This window comes from Chiloscyllium punctatum, chromosome 7 (genome assembly GCF_047496795.1).
Source record: "Chiloscyllium punctatum isolate Juve2018m chromosome 7, sChiPun1.3, whole genome shotgun sequence".
Classification (NCBI taxonomy): Eukaryota; Metazoa; Chordata; class Chondrichthyes; order Orectolobiformes; family Hemiscylliidae; genus Chiloscyllium; species Chiloscyllium punctatum.
Window position 1 is genome coordinate 104,034,000 of NC_092745.1, and position 26,177 is coordinate 104,060,176.

At 40.2% G+C, this 26,177-nt stretch overlaps 1 protein-coding gene across 1 annotated transcript in view; it reads right to left on the reverse strand.

The window, feature by feature from the left end:
• kncn (kinocilin) overlaps positions 1-26,177 on the reverse strand; it is a 90,111-nt gene that overhangs the window by 16,116 nt on the left and 47,818 nt on the right. Inside the window, exon 2 of the mRNA XM_072574493.1 lies at positions 3,389-3,457. Within this exon, the coding sequence (XP_072430594.1) occupies positions 3,389-3,452 (64 nt within the window). The 5' untranslated portion in view covers positions 3,453-3,457. The remainder of the gene's footprint in view (positions 1-3,388; positions 3,458-26,177) is intronic.

Consider the following 26,177-nt stretch of genomic DNA (forward strand, 5'->3'; position numbering starts at 1 on the left):
CTCAAGCTGTACGTACCAAATGTCTCTCCCCAGAGGAGAGAGATGCCTAGGAATTTTTTATAGATATTGGCTGTGATTTGTACCATGTCAAATAAAATCATAAGCATAACCAATAAGTCAGTATTGTCAAGTTGATCCTAGGATCGTAATGGACTACAGATTGGTGACTGCAACAGGGTGTTAGGAAGGAGAAATTGACATACTTTAGAATATAGAGTAATAGAGTCCTAGGGACTAATGTGGATAATCACGTAGTTGATGAAGGAAGGAAACCTCTGTAAAAGCCTAAAGAAACTTGTCACATTGTAGTTGCATGGTGACAGTTTGTTAACAATGGTAAATTCAAGCAATGTTAGAAAACCTGAGGCAGCCGTATAAGTTATTCATGCTCAAATTAGTGATGTTTTTGATGTTAGGAAAGGGTTTGATATCAAAAGGTGGAGGAATTGATTCAGAGCCAAGGAGCTCTGTCAAAAATCAAATCAGATAATAGTAAGCAAGTTCAGTTTAAGCAAAAGTGATGAATGCAAATTTCTTGATGAATGCTTAACAAATATATGCATTCCTATTGCTTTAAAGTCTCACAGATCAAAATATCTGCATGATACTTTACTGTTAGTGTCAGCCTCCACACAGTTCATAGAACAAAAGGCAGCTTAACTGAAGGTAGCTTTGTCTTTGAAGGTGTTTTAAACATTTTTATCAATGTTTTTTCTTACTTTAAGTTAAGTACAGTAATTGTTCTATGCACATTCACATTTTTTAGATATTTTATTTTGGTTGAGCTGATTTAAACTATGTGAGGTTTCCTTGTTTTTGTGGCCTGGGAACATAATAGAAAAATTGGCAATTTGAGTTCGGAAGTCATAGCAGGGATTTATATTTCAAGTTACGTGAGATATGAATGTGGTTTCAATTTAAAAATCTGTACTCAAAATTGAGGACAACATTGGGATGCATTAAATTAAAGATGCTAACGTGGAGTAGCTAACTTGATCTACAGTGACATACATCAACTTTTATTTTGCAAAAGAGAAGATGTGGCTTTGAAACTACAGTTTCAAAGCCATTAGATTTAATTAGATTTCAGCTTAACATTGTTGTTACTTTAAGCTGTTTAAATTGAAAATGAGTGGCTGTTTAAAGCAATTTGAATGATTAGTAAGCTTTTTTTTAAATCAGATTATTTTCTGCTCTTCCTGGTGCAACAAAACTAATTTTTACACTTGCCTGCAAAGAACCTTTGCTCTTGAACAACAGATTGTACCGGGAAGACCTGCAGGTCATTAAAATAAATCTGAAGTCCTGTGCACATTGTGGGATTCCAATTCCCTTACAGGTCTAAGGTTATCTCTTAAGTCAGACTATTAGTGTCTCAACCATAGCAGAAAACAGTATCAGTAAAAATTTGAACTCTTTCCTGCATAAATGTCTAGCATTAAGAAAATCAACCATGGTACCAGCTGAATCTACAGATAATCTTGATATAAACCATTGTATATCTCTTCAGTTTGAAAGACAATCTCACACACCACTTCTTTATGCTTGGTCCTTTTGCCAATTTGTATCTATGCTACCACTGCTTGTTTAAGTAATACATGGACTTTAATTTGAATTCTGAATTGATATGAATTGTTCTCAGATATGGCATGAGCCTAGACACAATCATCGTTCATCTCCAGTCACCTTCAAAAATGCTGGTGAGCCATCCCTCTGCACAGAGAGAGTTAGTTTTTCAAGTTCAATGTTACTGAGTTCTGAAGAAGAATCATTTTGAACTCCAAACTTCAACTCTCTTTGTGTCTCCACAGATTTGAAAACCTGCTGGGTTTCTCCAACACTTCCTGTTTTTATATCAGATCTCGAGCATCCTCACTTGCTTTGAAATGCACATCCAGATACCTTTTAGAGGTTGTGAGGTTTCCCACCTCTACCACTCTCCCACAGCCTCTGGGTGAAAACAAATTTCCTCAAATCCCCTCTGAATATCCTGTCCTTCTTTTTGCTATTGAACCATTATGCAAGGGGAACAGCTGTTTCCTATTCACTCTGTCCATATCCCTCATAATTGTATACACCCCCTCAAACTTCTCTACTCTAAAGAAAATGACCCAAGCCTATCTAGTCTCTGTTCATAGCTATAATACTCCAATCTATGCAACATTCTGGTAATTGTGCTCTGCAACTCCTCCAAATCAGACACTAACTTCCTACAGTGAGGTGACTGGAACTACACACAGCATTCCAGCTGTAGCCCAAACAGTTTTGTACAGCTTCAACGTAACCTCCTTGCTCTTATAATCTATGTCATGATTGATAAAGGCAGATGTTTTATATATAATCATATTGTTAACAGTCCTGCCACCTTCAGTGATCTTTATGGTGATGTAGATTTTAAAGTAGTGTTGGGCATGAAATTCCAGAATGCGGATCTAATATCACGAAGGAATCATGATATGTGGTCAAATTAGGATGGCGTATGATTTGGAGGGCAATTTAGGTGGTGTTCCCAGGGCATTACTGCTTCTGTTCTTCTTGGATAGAACTCACTGCAGAGAGCGATGCGATAAGATTAGCCTGGGTGAGTTCCTGCAGTGCAGATACTGTAAATCTGACTTAATATTGATTTGTCAACATTGTTTTGTTTCAACCTACCTGTCTCATTAGGGAAGTTCATGTTGTGATGTTTACTATAACGTCATTTACCAACGGGGCTTAAATATATTAATGAATTCAGCCTGCCTTTAATGAATCCAAATTACCATCAATATGTAAGTTAGGAAAAGGAATGTTTTTTTTTCCAAATTAAAGGTAAGTGAAAGGACAAAAACACAGTTATCATTTTTAAGTAGTCATTTGTTCTTCACAGAGTCGATGAAGTGCAACACTGGAAAAAGCACAGCGGGCCAGGCAGCATCTGAGAAGCAAGAGAGTTGACGTTATGGGTTTACCCCTGATTAAGGGTTATGTCTGAAACATTGACTCTCTTGCTCCTCAGATGCTGCCTGACCTGCTGTGCTTTTTCAAGTGTCACACTTTATCGACTCTGACTTCTCCAGCGTCTACTGTTCCCGCTATTTCCTATTTATCCCTTACATCCAGGTAAGTAGAGCCGACTGTATTTAGTTAATTCCTTGGAATCAAATACATCATTAAAAAATGTAAAATTAATTATTTTGGAGCAGACGTGCTGGCATCAATGCAATTCTGGTTAATTTGAAATCTGCTTGAGCATTGTGTGTGAAATATTTTCAGAAAGAACAGCCTTAAACAAAACTAAACATAAATCCTATTACCATTCATCTAGCATCAGCATGAGAAAGAATAATTAACAGGAAAATGAAAATGTGGTGTTGCAGCTGTTCTACACATTAAAGTGTTATCTTACCCAGAAATGGCAAAACCCGATTATACTCCAACCATGTTCGAATAAAAGGAAATATGGAAATCATCAGGCCTGCAGATTAAAGAGGACATTAGACAATATTAGCTAATTTAAAGGGTGATACTTTGAAATTAACCTGATTATATTCATCAACAAACCAAGGTCACTAACCGTGGTGTTCCTGAAACCTTGTCCATTCTTAATACTAATCCTCTCCACTGCTGAATAAAGTTATAATTTTAGTTATTTTTATATCAGACAAGAGTGAGTAAAAGAACAAAAAATAAGGATTTTGCTAAAGAAACGGAATATGGAATCCTCCTGCCATTAATTCTACTCTCTGGATTTAGAGACATTAAGATGAGGTCTTGTCTCACCTCTCATTTGGATGTAAAAAGGTTCCATGGCCCTATTTCATAGAAGAGATAGTATAGTGGTGAAGGCACTGGAAAGAGCCCTTAGTAATGTTTTTACAGGCCTGAGATCAAATCCAAACAAGATACATGGGGCAGTATAAAATCTATCAATAAAACTGAAATTAAAAGTTTTTCTCAGTAATGTTGATAACAAAACTATTGCCAACTGATGTAAAAATCCATCTGGTTCACTAATGCCCTTCCAGGAAAGAAATCTGCTATCCTTACCAGGTCTAACTTACATGTAACACCAGGCCATCAGCATTGTGTTTGACTCTTTGGAATTAGAATTAGGTTTTATTGTCACATGTACTCAAGCACTGAAGTACAGGAGTGCAGTAAAAATTACGAGATTGTTATTCCCAGTATCACCTTAGTACAAAGATACCAAGGTACAAAATCTTACATACAAAGTAGAAAAATAATAAAATAAGCCAAAAGTTCAGCATTACAGTCCTTCTTTTACCATGGGCCTGGTGGGCTCTCTGGGCTTTCCCCAGAACAGCTTACATTCCACACGAACGCTTCATTTCTCCCTCGTGCTGGGCACACTTTCCACCATGCCAGGCTTGGTCTTTCACCAGCAATGGGCTCGTTTTCCACATTGCCATCTCACTGCCCACCGTAGCCAACTGTATTCGGGCTCACCAACCACCATCTTAGCTACACTCTGAAATGGCCAGGGAAGCCATTCAGTTAAATTAAACTGCTACTAAGTCTAAAAGCAGTGAAGTCAAAAGATTACCCAGGATTAATCCATCACTCAAAGGGAGGTTAGAAAATCCAACACTATCGATGCTGCAAAGCCTTCCTTACTAACATCTAGGAGTTTGTGCCAAAATTGGGAGAGGTGTCCCATAATGCACTGTAATGTTCTAAAATAGTCAAGCAACAACTTTACACAACAATAGTCATTGATATGGAATTAATGAAGGATTTTAGCAATTAAGAAACAGATAATGAAATCAAGGTGTCATTCACGCGGACATGACAGCATCCATGTTCCTATTCTAAACAAATGGGCAAACGCAACATCTTAAAATATTTTGTTATCCCAGTGATAAACCATATATAATTTAATAAAATGATTGATAAATCTATAATGAGCAGGGAAAATCTCACAAATTAATGACACTTTAAAGGACTGATCAGTCAATAATGGGAAGACAACCACTACATATCAGGAAAATAATCACTGCACTCCCTGACCAATCTATGGATTACAGAAGTACTTAAGAATCATACAGTGGATGAACAATCAGAAACATCTCTGATGCTACAATAGGTTGTGGTTTGGAAAGGTTAAATAATGCATACTTTTCAGTAATTGTGTGTACAGAAAGAGAAAAGAGAAAGAAGAGACAGTACCCCAGACAGCTATGGATCAATATTCTCCTGTGGAGCGGCTGATTGCACAGTGATATTTCTGTTGTACTTGTTTGATCACTTAACAAGTTTGTGAATCTTGTCAAAGCACATTGGTCCCAGAAAGGTCTTGTACTTAGTTGGATCCAAGGCTTATAATTTAAGTTAAATTGAATTTTGGAATTCTAGATCTGGGTATGTTCTAAACCGCTGGCAGCAAAGTGGTTTATGGGCAAGAACATATTGCCCTGAGAGTCTTCAAAATTGACTTTGGATCCCATTAGACCTCACATATGAATCAATACCCCTCCATATTGAACACTAACTAATTGACGAAAGAGCAGCAAGGGTACAGAATGTCCATGTCAATGTCCATCATCAAGGGTGGTGTAGTAGCCACTACTACTGACTTTGATGGCCATAGCCGCTATTAGATTGATTCTGCATCAGATGGTAAGCAAACCGGCAAGAGGGAAACCTATTTGACTTCATCTAACAGATCCACTTATCGTAGATGCATCTGTCCATCACATTATTGGCATTGATAGGAGTGAACAGTCTTTGCAGAGATCAAGTTCTGTCTTCACAATGACGATATCTTCCATTGTACTCTGTGGTACTACCACTGTGCTAAATGGCACAAATTCCAAACAGATTGAGCAACACGAAACTGGGCATACATGAGGTGCTGTATCACATCCTATATCATATGCCAAAACTGATGGAGTTACAACACAGGATGAAACAGCATGCAATTGACAGGGCTAGGCAATCCAAAACAAAGAGATCAAATCTAATTTCTATCATCCTGTCACATCAAGTGTGGATGATGGTTGGCAATTAAATGGACAATTAAATGACTAACTACAGGATGTAAATATATAAATATCTATATCTATAAATATCCTCATCCTCAAGAAAAAACAGTCCAACATTTCAGTGCAAAAGATAAAAATGGATTCACAAAAATCTTCAGTCTGAAGTGCTGAGTAGATGATTCACCTCCTCCTGGGGTCTCAGCATCACAGCTGCAGGTGCTCAACCAATTTCATTCACTCCACATGACAGCAAGAAATGGCTGAAGGGGGACTGAATATGACAAAGGCAATGTGCCTTGACAACATTTCAGCTATAGTACTGAAAACTCATGCTCCAGAATTCATTACACCCCTTGCCAAGCTGTTCCAGTACAGCTACAACACTGGCACCTACTTGGCATCGTGGAAAATTGCTCAGCTATGCCCTGTCATCAACAAGGATAACAAATCCAGCAAGTCTAAGTATTGCCCCATCAGACTATTCTTGGTCATTAGCAAAGCACTGGAAAAGTCCTAATGCTGTCAAATAGCACTTAGTGAACTTTAACTTGCTATCACACCAGAATCACTCAGCTCCTGATCTCTTACTACATTGGATCAAACATAGACTAAAAAGCTTAATTCTGGAGGTGAGGTGAGAATGAGTGCTCTTGACGTCAGGAAAACACTTGATCAAATGTGATACCATGGAGTCCTATAAAATTGCAATCAATGGGAATCAAGAGGAAACATTTTAACTAGTTGGAGTCATACCTAGCACAAAGAAAGATGGCAGTGGTTATTGGATGTCAATCCTTTCAGTGCCATATATCACTGTAGATCTTCCACAGACCTAACTACCGTCAGCTGAATAACTTTTCTTCCAATCAGAAGATTGCACAATATTCAGCACCAGTCATGGCTCCTCAGAAACTGAAGCAGTCCTGGAGGTTACCATTGACTGGAAACCGAACTGCACCATCTGTATAAATACTGTGGCTAAAAAAAAGGTCAGAAACAAGACTCTGCATTGTTAGATTCTACATACGACAGTCCTGTAACCCAAAGTGTCATGTGACGGTATAAAACTACATATCCTGCCTTCAGTCAATCTGTCATGGAGTTTGTGTAGTGTTCAGTCAGTCAGCTATAGATATGTAATGTACAGCGTCATTAGTAAGCACAGAACCAAGAGTGTGTGTTTAAGTCTGTGATATTATAGCCATATAAATAATTCATGTTGCAATTAAACATCAAGCTCAACTTCCTGTGGTGTGTATTATGTGGATAAATATATAGAAAATCACAAATCAAATCACTAAGAACTCTGAGGCGAATAACTCATATTCTGTCTATCCAAAATTTGAACATCATCTGCAAGGTATAAATCAGGAGTGCAATGGAATACTCACCAACTCCCTGGATGAATAAAGCTCCAAAAACACTCAAAATGCTCAATATCATCTATGATAAAGCATTCTGCATGAGAAGCACCACATCTTCCACTTTCCAAGTTTAGATCTTTCACCATCAGCACAGTGTACAATTTCTACAAGATGCACTACAACAACTCACCAAGACGCCTTAGACAGCACCTTCTAATCCCATGTCTTCAACATCTAGAAAGTGAAAACCAACAGATACGTGGGAACACCACCACTGCAAGTTCCCCTCCTCACCATCCTGATTTGGAAATATATTGCTGTTCCTTCATTGTTGCTAGGTCAAAAATTCTGGGACTCCTGCCCTAAGAGCACTAAGAATGTACATACATCACATGGACACCTCCACCTTTCCAAGAAAATTAGGGATGTACAATAAATGCTGGCACAGCTGAATAGACAACAAAAAAGAGGAGGGACGCTTTTCTTGGTATCCAGGCCAATCCTTCATTCAACATCATCGAAAGGCAGGTTATGCAGTCAAAATCATGTTGCTAGATTTTCCTGTGTAAAAATTGATTTATGTAGTTCCTGCTTTACAACAGAGACTACACTTCAAAGGGATTTCATTGGCTGCAAAACACGTTGGGATATCTGGTAGTCATGAAATGTGCTACACAAATGCAAGCCTTTCTTTTGTTTTCTTTTTCTGTCTTCCAGTATCTCAATCACTTTTTTATACCATTTAAAACTACTTGCATTTCTGAGAGAGTACACACTTGCATTTTCTCTAGTTAAAACTTGTAGACCAGAAATTTTCATGAGATTTTATGTCAAAATGTTGAATTCCTGCATAATCTGTGGAAATGCACCCATTTTTCTCTGATGAAAGAAATGGAATGAAATGAAAATTCAAATTGTGAGAAACAAAAAGAACTAGATCGAGGTAGAACAACAAAATAAACAAATCGAATGGTATGTAATTAATCATTTCAAAGTTTTAAGAGCTGCCACAGGTAGAAATACAGCTTTTCAGAAAATATGATCTTGTCAAGCATATTTAATGCAAGTGTATATTGTGACACCCTGACAAATGTCTGAGCTGTGTAGTCAAAGCAGAACTACTCAACTTATATTTCAAAAGTAAGTGGTGCAGTGCTAGGGTCTCTATGCCTAGACCAGAAGACCTGTGTTTAATCCTACTGGATCCAGAAGTGTGTTTTAACAATTCTGAACAGGATGATTAGAAAATATCTATACTTCATAAATAACATCCTGCTACAATCAAACTCTCCAATCAATATCACAGTCCACATTTGTTCACAGTCCACATCAGCATCACCCAATCACTTCAACTAGCATCCCCACAGCCCATCCATTCTAATTAACCTGCACTGCACTAACCCAAAGCTGTATTCCCAATTATCCATTCTTATTACATATCCTGTTACAACATATATTATTTAGAAGCCCCAGATCTATCTATACTAATCAACAACCTCCACTCCAACTTAAATTAATCAGTCCTCTCCCTTTTGCAACAACATCCCTTACCAATCAACTCAAGTATTGCAATTAGGAAACCTGGCCCATTGAATGTGAGTCATGGAATCACTTTCATGCAAATTACGTACAGAAGGGAATCAGGGGAAGCAAGGTGCTAGGATGCTTACCAATGCTGTATAAATTTCTCTCTCACCTTTAACAGCTCCTTTGGTTCCAATGCAGAAGAATGTGTTTTGAATACTCTTCAAGCCTCTGAAAATCACCTTTGAGGTGTTTTCAGATTTATAAACGTAAGATGTTCTTTTTGAAACAGGTGGAAAGAAACATAGGAGCTGCTGGCAGAATTATTCCAATACCTTGGAGTCTCTAACATCAAGTAGAAAGAATTTCTTAAGCAGTGGAACATCTGAAGTGCTATTCTGATTCTCTGAATGTATTAATGAGACAATTCATTCATTGAAATAAAATCCAGAGGTGCAGACTGCTCCACTGATGAAACATCATGGATGAGGGGTGATACGGTACTAGGAGCCTTAGCGACAATGATGGATGGGATAAGGAATTCCATATTCCAGAGTCAGCAGGCTCTCAAGGACACTGTCAGAAGAAATTGGGAGTAGGTGACCTGGCAGCAGTGCCACAAGTGGCATGGCATTGAAGTACATGCCAGCATAAGTACTGTCCCAACATAAGGTACCATACATACTATAGCAAAAGGTGCAATGCACTCCATTTGGAGGTCTTTAAGCCTCCATTCTATGTCACCACAGATCTGAATTATGTGGTTAGAGAAATGTAAGTTTTAATCACTGGCAACTATTAAGTGAAATGAGTTGGTAATTGTCTTAATATTGCTCCAAGGATCATAAGTCCACACTGCAAATTGAACATCAAGACTGCTCAAAATCTGAGCTTGAAAATATCCTATTGTGATCAAACCTATTTCTAAGAATTGTTAGCATGTAATGCTGCACAGCTTAGTCACACAGCAAATAGGATAAAATAATACATTGGCAAACACTGCAACTAAATATTAAGAGATATTTAACCAAGCACTTTGGTTATTGAAATTTGATGTTATTTGCAATTAGTATAAAATGCAAAAGTCTAAACTGGGAGGAATATGTTGTCTTGAGTAATTTATTCCCATGAGACTTTTGAGATTAGCTCACAGTCAAGATCAAAGAAAGGACAGGAACCAATCCTCATGTCAGCAAATATAAACAGAAAATTCTGCAAATACTCAACAGGTCAGGCTGCATCTGCAGAGAGAGAAACAGAGTTAACTTTCATGTCTGTTCATTAGAACTCAGTGAAAGGATGACTGACTCTTCTGCTCAAATTTTCTTTCTACCAAAAATCTCACCAGGATTTCTGTTAACTGCTGCTCAGTTGGTACATTCTCAGCTCTCAGTCGCAAGGTTTAAGATTAAAGTTCCATTCTAGAGCTTGAGCATGAAAAGTAAAATTGAGGGAGTACTGCATTGTTGAAGGCGCTGTCTTTTTGACCTTAAACCAGAGATACATTTATCTGTTTGTGGAGATGGAATAGATCTGATAGCACTACTCAAATGAAGATAAAATGGGTTATTCATGTTGCCCTAACCACCTTTTGACCCTCAATCTGTTGATTATCATACTGCTATTTTTTTTTAATTTACTATGTGCACATTGGCTGTTGAATTTCCTGCATTACAACATTGGTGGGAACTGAATATCAGGTAGAGGCTGCAATTCACCCCCAAAAATGCAACTCAAATGCTGCTATCATATCCAATTGATAGTTCTACATGCCATGATGGTCTGCTGTAGCCACGTCTCGTCTGCTGGAAGAGGGTATCAGTCAGGTCCTATCTGGCTTGTAGCCCCTGATGAAGCTGAGCTCTGTCAACCAAAGGACAGGTTCCCCTTCACCAAAGTCGTCATCCTTCTGCTGGAAGACTGCTCCCATTTTCCCAGTTCCTCAGTAACTATCACATTGTTTCATTGCCTGAATAAATTGTTGAGAGCACCGCACGCCAAGATGATGTAGCACACTTTGTCCAGACTGTACTGGAGGGCTGGTCCAACACTGGTCCAAGCAGTGGAACCACATTTTCAGCAGCCTTATTTTCTGTTCCAGCACCACCCTGGCCACAGCTCGTGTACCAGCTAGTGTACTAATATGCTGTTGGAATCAGCAACACAGTACATCAAAAAGGCAGTACCTGCTGCCCTCCAACCCACTTCTCATTCCAGACACATATTAATCATTCAAAGTTTCAGTACATTCAATAAAGTCCATCATCATACTTTCATGTCATATGATGAGATGCTGTTCCCCTCCTCCCACAGAGCCCCTGGAAGTTTTGCAAATGATGTGCCACCTTTGACGAGCATTCATCTGTTTTTAAGTCATTGCCGGCCACTTTTGCATCACTGAGATGGCTGTGACAGATTTGCAAACGTTAATAGTACTGTACAAATCACCTTCAAAGAGCATTTGAAGGCTCAGTACATTCACTCAGCATGCTTTATAAATGGGCAAATAAAGATTGCGAATTAAGTGTAACTGCAAATTGTAAACACATCCTTCACACAATTTCCTCTTTTGTATTTAGACCCTTATGTATTTCATATATTAAGTAAAGGGATCAAGTGGTATGGAGGTGAATGCAGGAATGGCTGAAGGAATCAATCATGATCATGTCGAGTGGCAGAGTAGGCCTAAAGGACCAAGTGGCCTTTCTTGTTCCTACTTTCTATGTTCCTATGCTTCAATGTCTTAGCATCCAGCAGACATGAATCCTGCACTTGCACCCATCAAACTTACCCTTCTTGGGTGTTGTCCAGTTACTTTCCAGCTGCATTTTGCCTCTAGAAAACGGAACATGATGGCTGGGAATGCAGCTTATGGTGGATACCAACATCACTGGACTTTCCTGGTCAACAGGTCCAATACCCCCTCAGCTGTCCACTCACCCACCCTCACCCACACAGCCAGAGACTCCATTTCCTACTTTACCTCAGACAACCACAACAGCACTCCATGTGGAGAGCCTCATTTGTCTCCAACATTCCTCCCTGCAACCCAAACCCCAACATTACACATTAATAATGCCTACCCTGATCCTCCTTGCTCCCACTATGGAGCTCATGACAGTGATCATTGACAAAAACCATCCCTACTATGCCCTCCAACGGTGCATCACCTACCACCCCCACCATACAGAAAGATCAGCACCACAGCCCCCACCCCCACCCAGCCACCCAACACACCAAACATATCTCCCCTGACAAACATATCTATATGTCTGCACAAAAGAACATGTTGATACATTGATACTGATAGCCTTTAGGCCAAAATGCTTATAAATATGTCATGACATAGCAAGGCAAGGCACAGACGCTTCAAGCATGCAAATAGGCCCGAAGTGACTGAGCATAAAGAGAACAAGTGAGCAGCTCTGAGATGTAACCAAGCATGGTCTATTACCCAGGCAAAAACTCTCCATAATTGGTCACTCAATGATGCCAAGCGAGAAACTCATTTCACTGCCTGGCAAATATATGAGGATGCATTGAGGTGTTCTCGATGCCAAATTAGCCTCACAAGACTTCCTGTCAGATTCTGGTATAACCTTGTCATAGCCCCCATCATACAGGCTCCTATAAGATTCAAAAATGCTCCATGGTCCTTTAAGCACTTTCTGAAGTCTGATGACCATGAAAAACACAGGTAAAATGCAAATCTTTCTTTGTTATTTCTTTCTTAGCAGGTAGGACTTCTAAAGTTTAAGTGGAAGATGTATTAGAGAAATATTGTACATTGTACATTTCCCCACAGTTCCATTTGCTTTAATTGAAGTACAAAGTAGTTGAATATATTACAGATAAGTAGGTTGAGTATATTAAAGTGAAGCATATAAATGCAAAATCTGATCTCAGTGCATTAAGACAGTTCAAAAAGGTTACTAATGCCTTAAATATTAATAATGTCTGACAGCAGATTATCGTACCTACCTAATGCACCTGCACCAAGAAAAATGCCACCCACTGCATCAGCCCCACAGTAACTGGAGACTCCTAAGATGATGCAGCCTGCCATAATGGATACAGCAGAGCAGGATACACGCAGGCAGTATAACTGGTTGACACTAATGCTGTTCATTTACTTTTCAGTTAAAATCCATGCCGTCCCTGTGTCTTGCCCTGGTATATCATTCAAATGTCTTCAGTTGCATGTTTCACGTTCAGTTTGGGTCAACAGTAATCCATTAACATGAGAGAGTTATCCCTTATGAAAGTTTTACATTGAATTGGTATTCCCTTACAGGTTGAGAGTTTGCAATTGGGTTTCTTTGTTGCTGGATATACTCCTGTTTAAAATGGAAACTGATCTGCCCATTTGGAAGGGTTCATATTTAAAAGTAAATATCCCTTACAAATTGCTCAGTCCAACAATCAACTACCACTTCTGTACTGAAGAGAAGGGGAACCTTTAATCATTTTGGTCAAATATTCTCTGACTAGTTTCCTCTCACTTTCTAACATTACTTCTGGAAGTTTCTGAGGAAAGTGAGCATTGCATAACATTGTTTCACCTGGACTTGCATTATAACCTTAACCTTGAATTAATGGTAACTCCTTCAAATTCCAGACAAGTCAGACTATGTTTTCTTGTTTTTAACTTAAATTCTAATATAACAGTATTTAAACTATTCAAGTGTCAGAAATCTTGTGTATGCTACTAAAAATGTTCACAGAGAGGTGTCTGCATGTTGTGGCCACCAAGGATGGAAATTAGTGCAGAATCCATTTCTAATAGATTCGAGACAAAGTCCAAAAGAACTGCAGATTCTGGGAATCTGAAACAGAAACAGAAATTGCTAGGAATTCTCAGCGGATCTGACAGCATCTGTTGAAGAGAAATCAGTGTTTATATTTCAGGTCCAAGTGACCCTTCTTCCAAACAGTTCCAATACCATTATCACTCTCAGTCAAATTGTAGTTAAGATGTAGCAGTTGAGATTCCCATCTGCCATGTCAATGTAATGTTTGAGCGGTTCTTGGGCTATACTAGAACATGTATCCATCATGGCCTTGCATGATCTCAATGAAACGCTTACCACTAGGGTTCGCATGAATTCCTTTCAGACAATTATAGAGTCATAGAGATGTACAGCATGGAAACAGACCCTTCAGTCCAACCCATCCATGCCGACCAGATATCCCAACCCAATCTAGTCTCACCTGCTTTATTCCCTTCCTATTCATATACCCATCCATATGTCTTTTCAATGTTGCAATTGTACCAGCCTCCACCACATCCTCTGGCAGCTCATTCAATACACGTACCACCCTCTGTATGAAAAAGTTGCACCTTAGGTCTCTTTTATATCTTTCCCCTCTCACCCTAAACCTATGCCCTCTCGTTCTGGACTCCCCAACCCCAGGGAAAAGACTTTGTCTATTTATTCTATCCATGTCCCTCATAATTTTGTAAACCTCTATAAGGTCACCCCTCAGCCTCTGACGCTCCAGGCAAAACAGCCTCAGCCTGTTCAACCTCTCCCTGTAGCTCAGATCCTCCAACCCTGGCAACATCCTTGTAAATCTTTTCTGAACCCTTTCAAGTTTCACAACATCTTTCCGATAGGAAAGAGACCAGAATTGCACGCAATATTCCAACAGTGGCCTAACCAATGTCCTGTACAGCTGCAACATGACCTCCCAACTCCTGTACTCAATACTCTGACCAATAAAGGAAAGCATGCTAAATGCCTTCTTCACTATCCTTTCTACCTGCGACTCCACTTTCAAGGAGCTATGAACCTGCACTCCAAGGTCTCTTTGTTCAGCAACACTCCCTGGGACCTTACCAATAAGTGTATAAGTCCTGCTAAGATTTGCTTTCCCAAAATGCAGCACCTCGCATTTATCTGAATTAAGCTCCATTTCCCACATCTCAGCCCATTGAATTGAAGAAACAGCAAGACCAAATGATCCTGGATCTGTTCAAACCAGCTTGAGAGCCAAGGGAGTTAACCTAATGACAAGTTATTCAATTAAACACCACTGAAAGTTGTTCGGTGAGACTCTCCTCTTCCTTGATACAGAAATGTGCAGTTCCAAGGTACATAAAACGAAAGGTGAGCTAAGAAACAAACTGAGAAATCGAATTTTACCAATTTCTATCCCAAGCACCTTTCATCCTCTCCTGAAAATGGTCAAATGCTTCATCCCTTGTGGATTTTCATGTTAATCTGCAGCTAAAGTGGCCTGATCCCAGAAATCAAGCAGTAGATAATCATTCTCGAGCTTACAAATACAACCCTGAGCCTACACAAAGCTAAGCCAGGTCCTGAGGTGGAGTCAGTTGTCTACTCTGGCCGTGCGGTCCAGACCAGGAAAATATCAACTTCTTTCATAGCTGCAGATACCTCTGCAGAGCTGTCACATGCTCACTTAGGACACAGTCAATAGATTTGGCGTAAAGTCGAATTTATTTTGTTACTGCCTCATGTATAATGTATACTGCCTCATCTGAACCAGGCCACCAACTTCATGTTTTGATCTTATTAAGGATCATTAAACTTTACTTTTAAAATAGACAAAAGGTGAGATCCAGGGAACTTACTAAGAGAATAACTCCACAAGATTCCACCGTTTTGAACAAACAATAATAACTTTACTATACAAGTTATTAAAATAATACAAATTAAAATATGTGTACAATATATTTCTAATACCCAGAAAATATGTAGAATAAATTTGTATACGGTGATTGAACACCCCTCAGCACACAGCAACTGGCAAATGGTCTAATGGGACAATTATGGTTTCCTTGATCATTGACAATATTAGCACAATAAATCCTATATTGGTCCTTTCTCAATTGAAACACGTTACTGTTCTAAATTAGATAGGCTAATATTGGGAGTGTTACCTAGGCAATCCAAAGGTCTAAAAGTTTAAGAAATGGCGTGAGAACCTAAGTATCTACCAGCAAACACATGTACAAGGAGTAGGCCCACAGCACTTCAAGTCTGCTCGACCATTCAATAAGATCATGGCTGATTTTATTTTAACTGAAAAGCGCAGCAGGTCAGGCAGCATCCAAGGAACAGGAGAATCGACGTTTCGGGCATAAGCCTGACCTGCTGCGCTTTTCCAGCAAAACATTTTCAGCTCTGATCTCCAGCATCTGCAGTCCTCACTTTCTCCTCGGTGATTTTATTTTAACCTCAACTCTGCATTCCTACATATCCCCGATAATCAGCTCCTTGGTAGTCAAGAATCGACCTCTGACTTAAAAACACTGAAAGATTCTGCGTCCACTGCCTTTTGAAGAAGGCAATTCAAAAGATTCACAACACTATGAGACAGAAAAAAATGTTTCCTGATCCCTGTTTTAAATGGGCAACCCCTTATTTTCAAACAATGGCCCAATAAAACAATAAGGAAAGGGCAAGATACTGAGATTCTTGTAAAATACCAATGTCATCATAGTTTCACAAGCTGAACCTCAAGTGATTGTCAGAGATTGGGCACATGAGTACTGAATATCTTCACTGCTGTTCAGGCACTCCAGGAGTCCAATTGTAAGGAGGACTCCAAATTAACTTTTAAAGCATTGCACACAAAACCAAATGTAAGTTTCTGGCATCCTGTGCAGTGTTCCATCACCTTATCATAACATGGCTCCCATTTGGTGCAGAGTAGACCTTCTTTGCACCCAATAAAATGTGCAATCCTTGATGCTAGAATTCTGGGGAACATCAGTAATGGGATAATCTGAGTAATGAAGGATTGTTACTCCGGCTAGATTTTAATTTTCACAATTGCCTTCCATACAAGCAGCATTTCAAATTTTGACAAAACTGAAATGACACTTGATATAAATTACTAGATGAAATTCAGGATCAGGAATTCACTGTAGTTGTGCGAACTGCTTGAGCATGCCTTCAATATTGTTACAAATGACTTTGCAAGATAAATGATCTCTGCTATTGTGACATGCTCACAAAATTACTCATTTGCTCTTAATGTCTTCCGGCTGCTTGTTTTGTGTTCTATCTACAGATTGTTCAGCTGCAAACCGCAGTGCCAAAGTACAAGATGAAAATGGGCTGCTGAACTCATTAATTAAAAGTAGATGATCACATTCAGGTACATGGATTGTAGCCAGTTAAATATTTATAAGTCACATGAAAAAAAGCCACAAGGAGATAAAAAGATGACCTTAGCTAAGCCCATGGATTAAGAAACTAGGCTGCCTGAAAACTGAAATACTTAAAGGAGGGACTGCACACACCAGAGGGAGGAACTGAAACAATTAATACTTCTCCTTAATTGTCCCTGTGTTGTCCAGTGTATTTGCTGTAGGCAACTGGCTGCAAACATTTTGTGTAAGGTTTCCCTTTTATTGTGATTACTTGCTCATTATTTTTATCAATATCATTTGCCAACATTTAGAGAAGTAACTCGTTTGGGTTTTTTTTTCATGGAATTTGAATGGAGAGTTAACTGAGCTGCCTAAGACAATAAGAAGATTCTACTGCATAGATGCAAAGAGATGGTGATATTCATTTGTAGATGAATTCAGGGTAGTCCTAAAATTGTAGCATGGCTATTCAAGAGTGAAATTACCATATTCTTCCCCATACAAAGTGTTAGGGAATTCTAGAACTGTCTGTCTTTCCCAAAAGATCGTGGATGCTAGGTCATTTTAAATGTTCACACCTAATGTTGACAGATTTTTATTAGGTGAGGCAGTCACAGAATATGAATCGAAGAAGAATAAGTGGAGTTGACATAGAGCCATAATCTAATTAATAGATGAAAAAGGTTCAAGGGACAGAATATCCAACGCTGTGCCCTATGAATCAGTAGGAAATACCTCTAGGAGTTTTCACACAGACATAATGCATTCTGTTTATTTCGGAAGTATACTTTATTCATAAACATACCTTTTTATACATACATAGTCACTAAAGCAGTTTGGCTCTGTACAGTAGCATATGAAGGAACAAACAAACATTGGAGTTTGACTCTATCCAACAAACAAATCAAAGGCATTTCTTACTTGTATTTACCGTGCACACATTTGAGTATGTCCCTCAGTACATAGTCCTGGATCTTGGAAAACATTAGGTCGAGGTCATATTCTTGCTCTGGAAGACCAACAAGTTATAGGCAGAACAAAGAGTGTCTTTCACCGAGTTGATGGTCCTCGAAGCCCAGTCAATGTTTGACTAAGTGTGCATCCTGGGGAACAGCGCATAAGAGCACAAAGTCCTGCATCACAAAGCTGCTCAGGACAAACCTTGGCAAAAACCACTGCAGGTCTCTCCAGACTTCCTTTGCAAAGGCACATTTCAGAAGGAGGTCTGTGACAATCTCTACCCTTTTGGAGCCACTTTGAGAGCAGCATACAGTGGCACAGAGAATTTGGTGTACGTGAAAGATCTCACAAGTAGTGCCATTCCCACCACCAGCCAAACGATGTCTTGGAAAGTTCTGGTGATGAAGCATTCTGCCAAATGACTATGACAGTCTGCTCCAGGGACAACCCGACAGAATCCACCCTCTCCTTTTCCCTCAGGCTCTTGAGGATGCTACGTGATTGATTTCTTGATAGACTTGTAGTCAAAGATGTTTTTCTTTGCAAATGTATCCACGAAGGATAGGTGATCCAGAAAAGTCCAACTACTTGGAGCATTCTGCGGCAACAAGATGAGTCCCACCCTTCACAGGGGACAAGTAAGACCTCAGTACATAGTGGCACTTGGTGTTGACTAGATATAATGCACATCAAAGGTAAAGTTACCAAAGACCTACTCTCTCAAAACAGAGAGGTGACAGGTGGTGGTTTAACCTGAGGGTCATCATGGCTTAGGTGAGTGGCAAGGTTGAGAAGGTGGGACCTTTCAGCTGGTGTGGGAATAGAACTCCAGCTGTTGGCATCACTCTGCTTCACAAACAAACCCTCCAGCCAACTGAGCTATTCAAAGTGGGAGGTTTTAATTTTTAAGATAAATAGGCAGTTTTAATTAACAAATACAAACCCCCCCCCCCCCCAAAGTCAAGTGATAGCCTCCTGGAATTGCTGAGTTTAATGTGATTATTCTGCCACTTAGTGAGGACACTTCTCAGAAACATGCAGATCTGTTTACGTCTTTCACTCTTTTATATAGTTTCATATTTGAAAGTGTATAATGGGTTTGTACTGAGGCCCCAGTTGTAGAGGTTTGGCTGAGCAGGGGCTCTACTTTGGCCTGATCCTGTTTAACAAGGACCACATTTTCATTCAACAGATGGGAATTGTCTCAAGGGGTTTCTTAGTGATTTTGTGTGTTCCCCAATCCTTGATCCAAACGATGTCTGATGGTGGATCTTGCCCAGGAACATTTTTTCAATGGGAGTGCCAAGCTAGAAAATAGGCAATAGGTCATGATGGAGTGATAAGAGAGGTGCAGCATCAATTAACTACTTAATCCCCACTTTTAATTAATTAATGCCATTTAAGGGTCACATCCCACCAAGACTGGTATTGACTGTGAACTCCATGGTCTCCATAATATTTACCGTTCGATATCAACCCCAGTGATTTTCAGTTTGCTATTTTCTTGTAAAGACTATAATTCTTCAATAAGACCAGAAATTGCTGAAAATTCTCAGCAAAGTCAGACAGCATCTGCAAAGAGAGAAACAGAGTTAACATTTCAGATCAATATCTTCTTGCCATAATTGGGAGAATGTAGAAAGGCATCAGGTTTCAAATAAGTAGACAATCAGGAAAAAGAGGGCAAGAGGAGCAGAGGAAATAGTAATGTTGAGGGTAGGCATTGGCCCAGTTCTATTGTTGATAGACCATTAATCCAGAAACTCACCTAATGCTTTAAGAGGAATCCAGGTTCCAATCCCACCATCGCAGAATTTTTTAAAAATCTGAAATGAAGAATCTACTGACAACCATGAAATCATTGTTGGAAAAACCCATCGGGTTCACTAATGCCCTTTAGGGAAGGAACATGCCATCCTTACCTGTGATTCCAGGCCCACAGCAATGTGGTTGATTCTCAGTTGTCCTCTGAAAATATCCCATCTTGTATCAATCACTACAAAGTCTCAAAGAAATTAAACCACACAGATCATGTGGCATTGACCAAGGCACATGAAAATTACTGAAACAGCCCTGTCACCCTTGCAATGTCTTCCATACTAAGATCTGGGGGCTAGTGCCAAAATTGGGAGAGCTGTCTTACAGACTAGTCAAGCAACAACCTGAAATAATCATTTTCACGGAATCATACTATACAGACAATGTCCCAGAGAGCACTATCACCATCTCTGGATATGTCCTGTCCCACCAGTAGGATAGACCCAGTAGAGATGGCAGCACAGTGGTGTACAGTCAGGAAGGAGTTGCCTTGGGAGTCCTCAACATTGACTCTGGACCCCATGTAGACTCATGGCTTCAAGTTAAACATGGGCAAGGAAACCTCCTACTGATTATTATGCGTTCTCCTCCCTCAGCTGATAGGTGTTGAAGTGACCTTGAGTTATGCTGGAACAAAGAAAGCAAAGGCAGACGCAGTTGAAACTCACTTCTTGGGTTCCCAAATCAGCACCTCAACATTTGGAGGAAGTGAATGGGAAGTAGTTCAATGTGAAAACTACCTCAGCCATGCAGAGGAAGGTACTGGCATGTGGGAACTGGTTTGACCTCCAGTGGGTGGCTCTAAGACCAACCTGGTGAGGGAAAGGGGCATCAGTAGTGAATAACAAATGGCCAGGACCAGGAAACTGAAAGCTGTTAAAGTTGCCGATGGAAGAAATGTGATTATAAATGGCAGTTCACCACAGGCCTTGCAGTCAGTGGTGAAACAAATTAATTTAGCTCTACTTCGGTGAAAGGCTGCAGTGAGTCTAGTGGCAAGACATTTTCCCAGTGAAGCTATAGCTCCTATTACATTCCTGGCTTAAGAAATGTCCCTTGAGCTCCATCTTCAGCTCAATGACAAGTAAGTGTTTATTAAAATCATTTTCAGTCTTCTAATTGATATAATTTTAATTGCAACTCCCACTGTGATTTACCTGCCAACTCTGGTCCACTGGAGCCCATTCAACTGCACTGAAACGTCCAGCTTTCCATGTATGAGTGCTCCCAAGAATTTGCAGAGCCATTCTAGTTCTCAATAGAAGTGAGCTTCACTTGGAAGATTCTCTCCCTTTGACAGTTTGGTCTGTGTGAAGCCTTGGCCCTGGTAGCCCTGTTTATCGGTGACTGTGTTTTTGGAAAAATCTAGTCCCCTCATTGTTAGATAAAGATCTGACAGATTGGAATGATGAGCATTCATAGTTATATAAATTAATTTAATTGAAACACGAAATGTTTTATGCTTTACAGGTGCTCCCTCCCACCTCCTGTATCCGCGGGTGATACGTTCCAAGACCTACTACCGATGCCCAAAACTGCAGATAGTAGCGAACCCTATTATTTAAATGGGAAATCTACCTCCCTTGCAGACTCCTGGAATTATTTGTGAAATGTTCCATATAATATTTTCAGGTTGGGGTAAACCACAGATAACTGAAATTGCGGAAACCATATTTGCTGACACGGAGGTTTCATTGTATATAGGAGTTAGTGTTGCACAAAATGCTTACCTATTGCCAGTAAATGAAGGACTGTATTTTATAACTGTGCATTGGTCAGATAGAAAGCAGATTTAACTGTGCTTAGTCTGTTTTGTCAGGAAACTAAGAGGTGTAGTGGAGAGTATATGAATTCTAATACCTGCCTTCAGCTATTATCACAGCATACACTCCACTATTTTTTTTTATCTCACTCTGATACTGATATACTCCCTCCACAGTCCAGCATTTTCCCTGCACTGAAATCCAATTCACAATTATAGATCTGCAAACAAATATCAATTACAGGAATTGGGTTGAATTGAATTAGCTTTATTGTCACATGTACCGAAATGAGTACAGTAAAAAGTTTACAGTCACTGCAATACAACACCATTTTAGGTACAAAGGTACCTCGGCACAGATACTTAAGATCAAACTCTTAGGAAACAGAAAAATTAGAAAGGTAAAGAAATAAATAGTCCAGCATTATAGAACTGAGGAATAAATTAGAAAAACAAAGAAGTGAAAAGTTCAGAATATCAGGCTTTCTCACTCAGTCCATGAAGATATCCATCATCTCACTGCTGCCAGCGCCAGATCCACCAACATAAGTGTCACCCAATATTAAGGGCCATCTCATCGCTGATGGGCCCATGTTGTCGATGCCACTGAACCCACACTTGCCCCACAATCAAGACACCCTGGCTCAGCTGCCAGACCAGCCTGTGGCCAAGCCACGAATCACACTTTGACCATAGCCAAAGAGTCTGCTGCTGCTGGAAGAACGACCTCGCTATTACCAGCCCCGAACGCCAGGATAACAACCTCGCTATTGACAGCCCCAAAAGTCGGAAGAATGACCTCGCTATTACCAGTCCTGAACACCGAGATAATTACTTCACTATTACCAGCCCAAACGGCAGGAGAACAACCTTGCTATTACCAGCCTCAAACGCCAGGATAATGACTTGCTATTACCCGTCCCAAATGCTGGGATAATGACGTCACACTTACCAGCCCTGAACGCTGGGAGAAAAACCTCACTATTACCAGCACCGAGCGCTGGGATAATGACCTCGCTATTACCAGCACCGAGCGCTGGGATAATGACCTCGCTATTACCAGGACCGAGCGCTGGGATAATGACCTCGCTATTACCAGTACCGAGCGCTGGGATAATGACCTCGCTATTACCAGGACCGAGCGCTGGGATAATGACCTCGCTATTACCAGCCCCAAATGCTAGGATAACGACCTCGCTAACGCCAGGATAATGAGCTCGCTATTACCAGCCCTGAACGCTGGGTGAACAATCTTGCTATCACCAGCCCCAAGCGTTGGGAGAATGACTTCGATATTACCAGACCAGAACACCAGGGTAATGACCTCACTATTACCAGTCCCGAATGCCAGGATAACGACCTTGCTGCTACCCCAAACACCCGAAGATTGCACTCTATGCCACTCCCTCCAATCACTTGGAGAAGCCATGCCCACCGCTCCACATGCAATCCGCTTTTGCTGCCACACCGGTGCTGCCAACCAGCCTTCTGCAGAATCAAAGGAAGAAAAGACCAAAGGGAAAGGAAAATAAAGCGAAAGCAAAGAGCAGAAGCAAAAGTAAAACAAAGAAGGAAAGCAGATGGAAGCAGATTAGCTCGGGGCAAGAGCCTACATGCAGCCCTGTGAATCTGCCCCATCTTGCACCGGCTAGTATTTAACAACATAGCATGGAAAATAAGACACAAAGATCACTTTTGGTCCATGTATTGTAAGTCATCCTCTCAAGAACACAAATTTTCATAGTTTTATCTTACGGAACATTGTAGAGAGGCATTGAGCTACAATTGTGCCTTCTCAGAAAGACTATTAGTGAAAGTAATCAGTCACTGCGCATCAATTCGATGCTTACCATACGTTCATGTATTTATACCAAGTTTTTAAATTGACTGCAATTAGGAGGTGTGCACCAAGTTAGCCTCGGTATCAAGTAAAGCTCAGCTGCAATAGCAAAAAAAAATAGTTGAACTATAAAGGGTGAGATTTGTATTCAAATACACAAGGACCCGAATGAGTTAGAACATAGAACATAGAATATTACGATGCAGTAGAGGCCCTTCGATCCTCGATGTTGCGCCAACCTGTGAAATTAATCTGATGCCCATCTAACCTCCATCATTCCATTATTATCCATATGTATCTCCATAGCCAATTTAAATGCCATTAATGTCTACTACTGTTACAGGCAGGCCATTCCACGCCCCTACTGCTCTCTGAGTAAAGAAACTACCCATGATATCTGTCCTAAATCTATCACCCCTCAATTTAAAGCTATGTCTCCTCATGTTAGCCTTCACCATCTGAGGAAAAAGGCTCTCACTGTCCATCCTATCTAACCCTCTGATTAACTTATACGTCTCGATTAAATCACCTCTCAATCTTCTTCTCTCCAATGAAAACAGTCTCATTCCTTCAGCCTTTCCTCATAAGACCTTCCTTCCATACCAGACAACATCCTAGTAAATCTCCTCTGAACCCTTTCCAAAGCTTCCACATCCTTCCTATAATGCGGTGACCAGAACTGCACGCAATAGTCTGGGTGCGACCTGACCAGTGTCTGGTACAGCTGAAGCGTGACCTTGTGGCTCTGAAACTCAATACTCCTACTAATAAATGCCAACACATCATATGTCTTCTTAACAACCCTTTCAACCTGGGTTGCAACTTTTAGGGATTATGCACCTGGGCACCGAGATCTCTCTGTTCATCTGCACTGCCAAGAATTTTACCATTAGCCCAGTGCTCTGCATTCCTGTTACTTCTTCCGAAGTGAAATACCTCACACTATTCCACATTAAACTCCATTTGCCACTTCTCAGCCCAGCTCTGCATCCTACCTATATGCCTCTGTAACCTACAATATCCTTCAGCACTATCCACAACTCTGCCTCCCTTAATGTCATCTGCAAATTTACTAACCCATCCTTCTACCCCCACTGCCAGATCGTTTATAAAAATGACAAACAGCAGTGGCCCCAAAACAGATCCTTGCAGCATACCACTGGTAACTGAGCTCCAGGATGAACATTTCCCATCAACCACCACCCTCTGTCTTCTTTCAGATAGCCAATTTGTGATCCAAACTGTTAAATTACCTTCATTCCCTAAACTCCATAGTCTGTGCAATAGCCTACTAGGTGGAATCTAATCAAACACCTTACTGAAGTCCACATATTCCACATCAACTGCTTTACCTTCATCCACCTGTTTTGTCACCTTCTCGAAGAACTCAGTAAGGTTAGTGAGGCATGACCTACCCTTTACAAAACCATGTTGACGACCCCTAATCAAATTATTCCTTTACAGATGAATGTAAATCCTATCTCTTGTAACCTTTTCCAACATCTTTCCCACAACCAAAGTAAGGCTCACTGGCCTATAATTACCAGGGTTGTCCTGACTCCTCTTCTTAAACAAGGGAACAATATTTGCTATCCTCCAATCTTCTGGTGCTACACCTGTCGATAATTATGACATAAAGATTCAAACAAAGGACTCTGCAATCTCCTCCCTGGCTTCCCAGAGAATCCGAGGATAAATTCCATCCAGCCCGGGGTCTTATCTATTTTCAAAATTGCTAAAATCTCCTCTTTGTCAGCCTCAATCTCATCTAATCTTGTAGCCTGTATCTCTGTATTCTCATTAATATTGCCCTTTTCCAATGTGAATACTGATGAAAAGTATTCATTAGGCACTTCCCTTATGTCCTCAGATTCCACATACAACTTTCCACCCTATCTTTGATTGGCCTTAATCTTAATCTCGTCATTCTTTTATTCCTGATTATACCTATAGAAGGCCTTAGAGTTTTCCTTGATCCTATCCGCCAACAACTTCTCATAACCCCTCCTGGCTCTTCTTAGCCCTCTCTTTAGATTAATTTCGGCTAATTTATAGCTCTCAAGCCCCCTAACTGAGCTTTCATGCTTCATATGGTAATTTGAGAATTAACTAAATTTCACTCTTTGAGAACAGCCTGCAAGCAGTGTAAAGGAATTTCCTTAGTTATGAGGGATGGTATAGGGTACATCAATGGCTGGTTATGACTTCCAATTCAGAGAATGAGTTTAAATCTGACTATGGTAATTTGACAATTTGAATTCAGTTTTAAATGGCAACAAGACCTTACAGCTTTTATTGAAGATATTTCGAGAATCTGTAATGGCTGACATCATCTGGCTTTGGATCTTGAGAACTGAAATACAAACTGTCACATCTGGCCCAACCTGTATGACACTCACAAAGACACTGATAGAAATGGCGTGAAAGTCAATACATTGCACACTGATCCATGTGCACGGGGCCTCCGAGTGGCTGGGCAGCTACATGGTCACTCAGCTCAGACAGAACACTGACCTCAAACTCTGATGATTTATCCTGGTTCCAAGTTGGGATAACTGTCTGTATGCTCATAGATCATGCTCTTGTACCATGTTCTCCCTTCTTACCAAGAATGCATTGTGCTCATATGTTTGGGTGGTATGATTTGTGAGGGAAGAACTGTGTGGATCTGTCTTCCAAACAGACAACTTCAGTGAGGGTAAACCATTTCCTTGTGAAGTAACATGTAGACTTAACATCTTAGCATGTAGCCGAGCATTTAGTAGCCATAAACTTTACTATATAGTGTATTCTGCAAGGC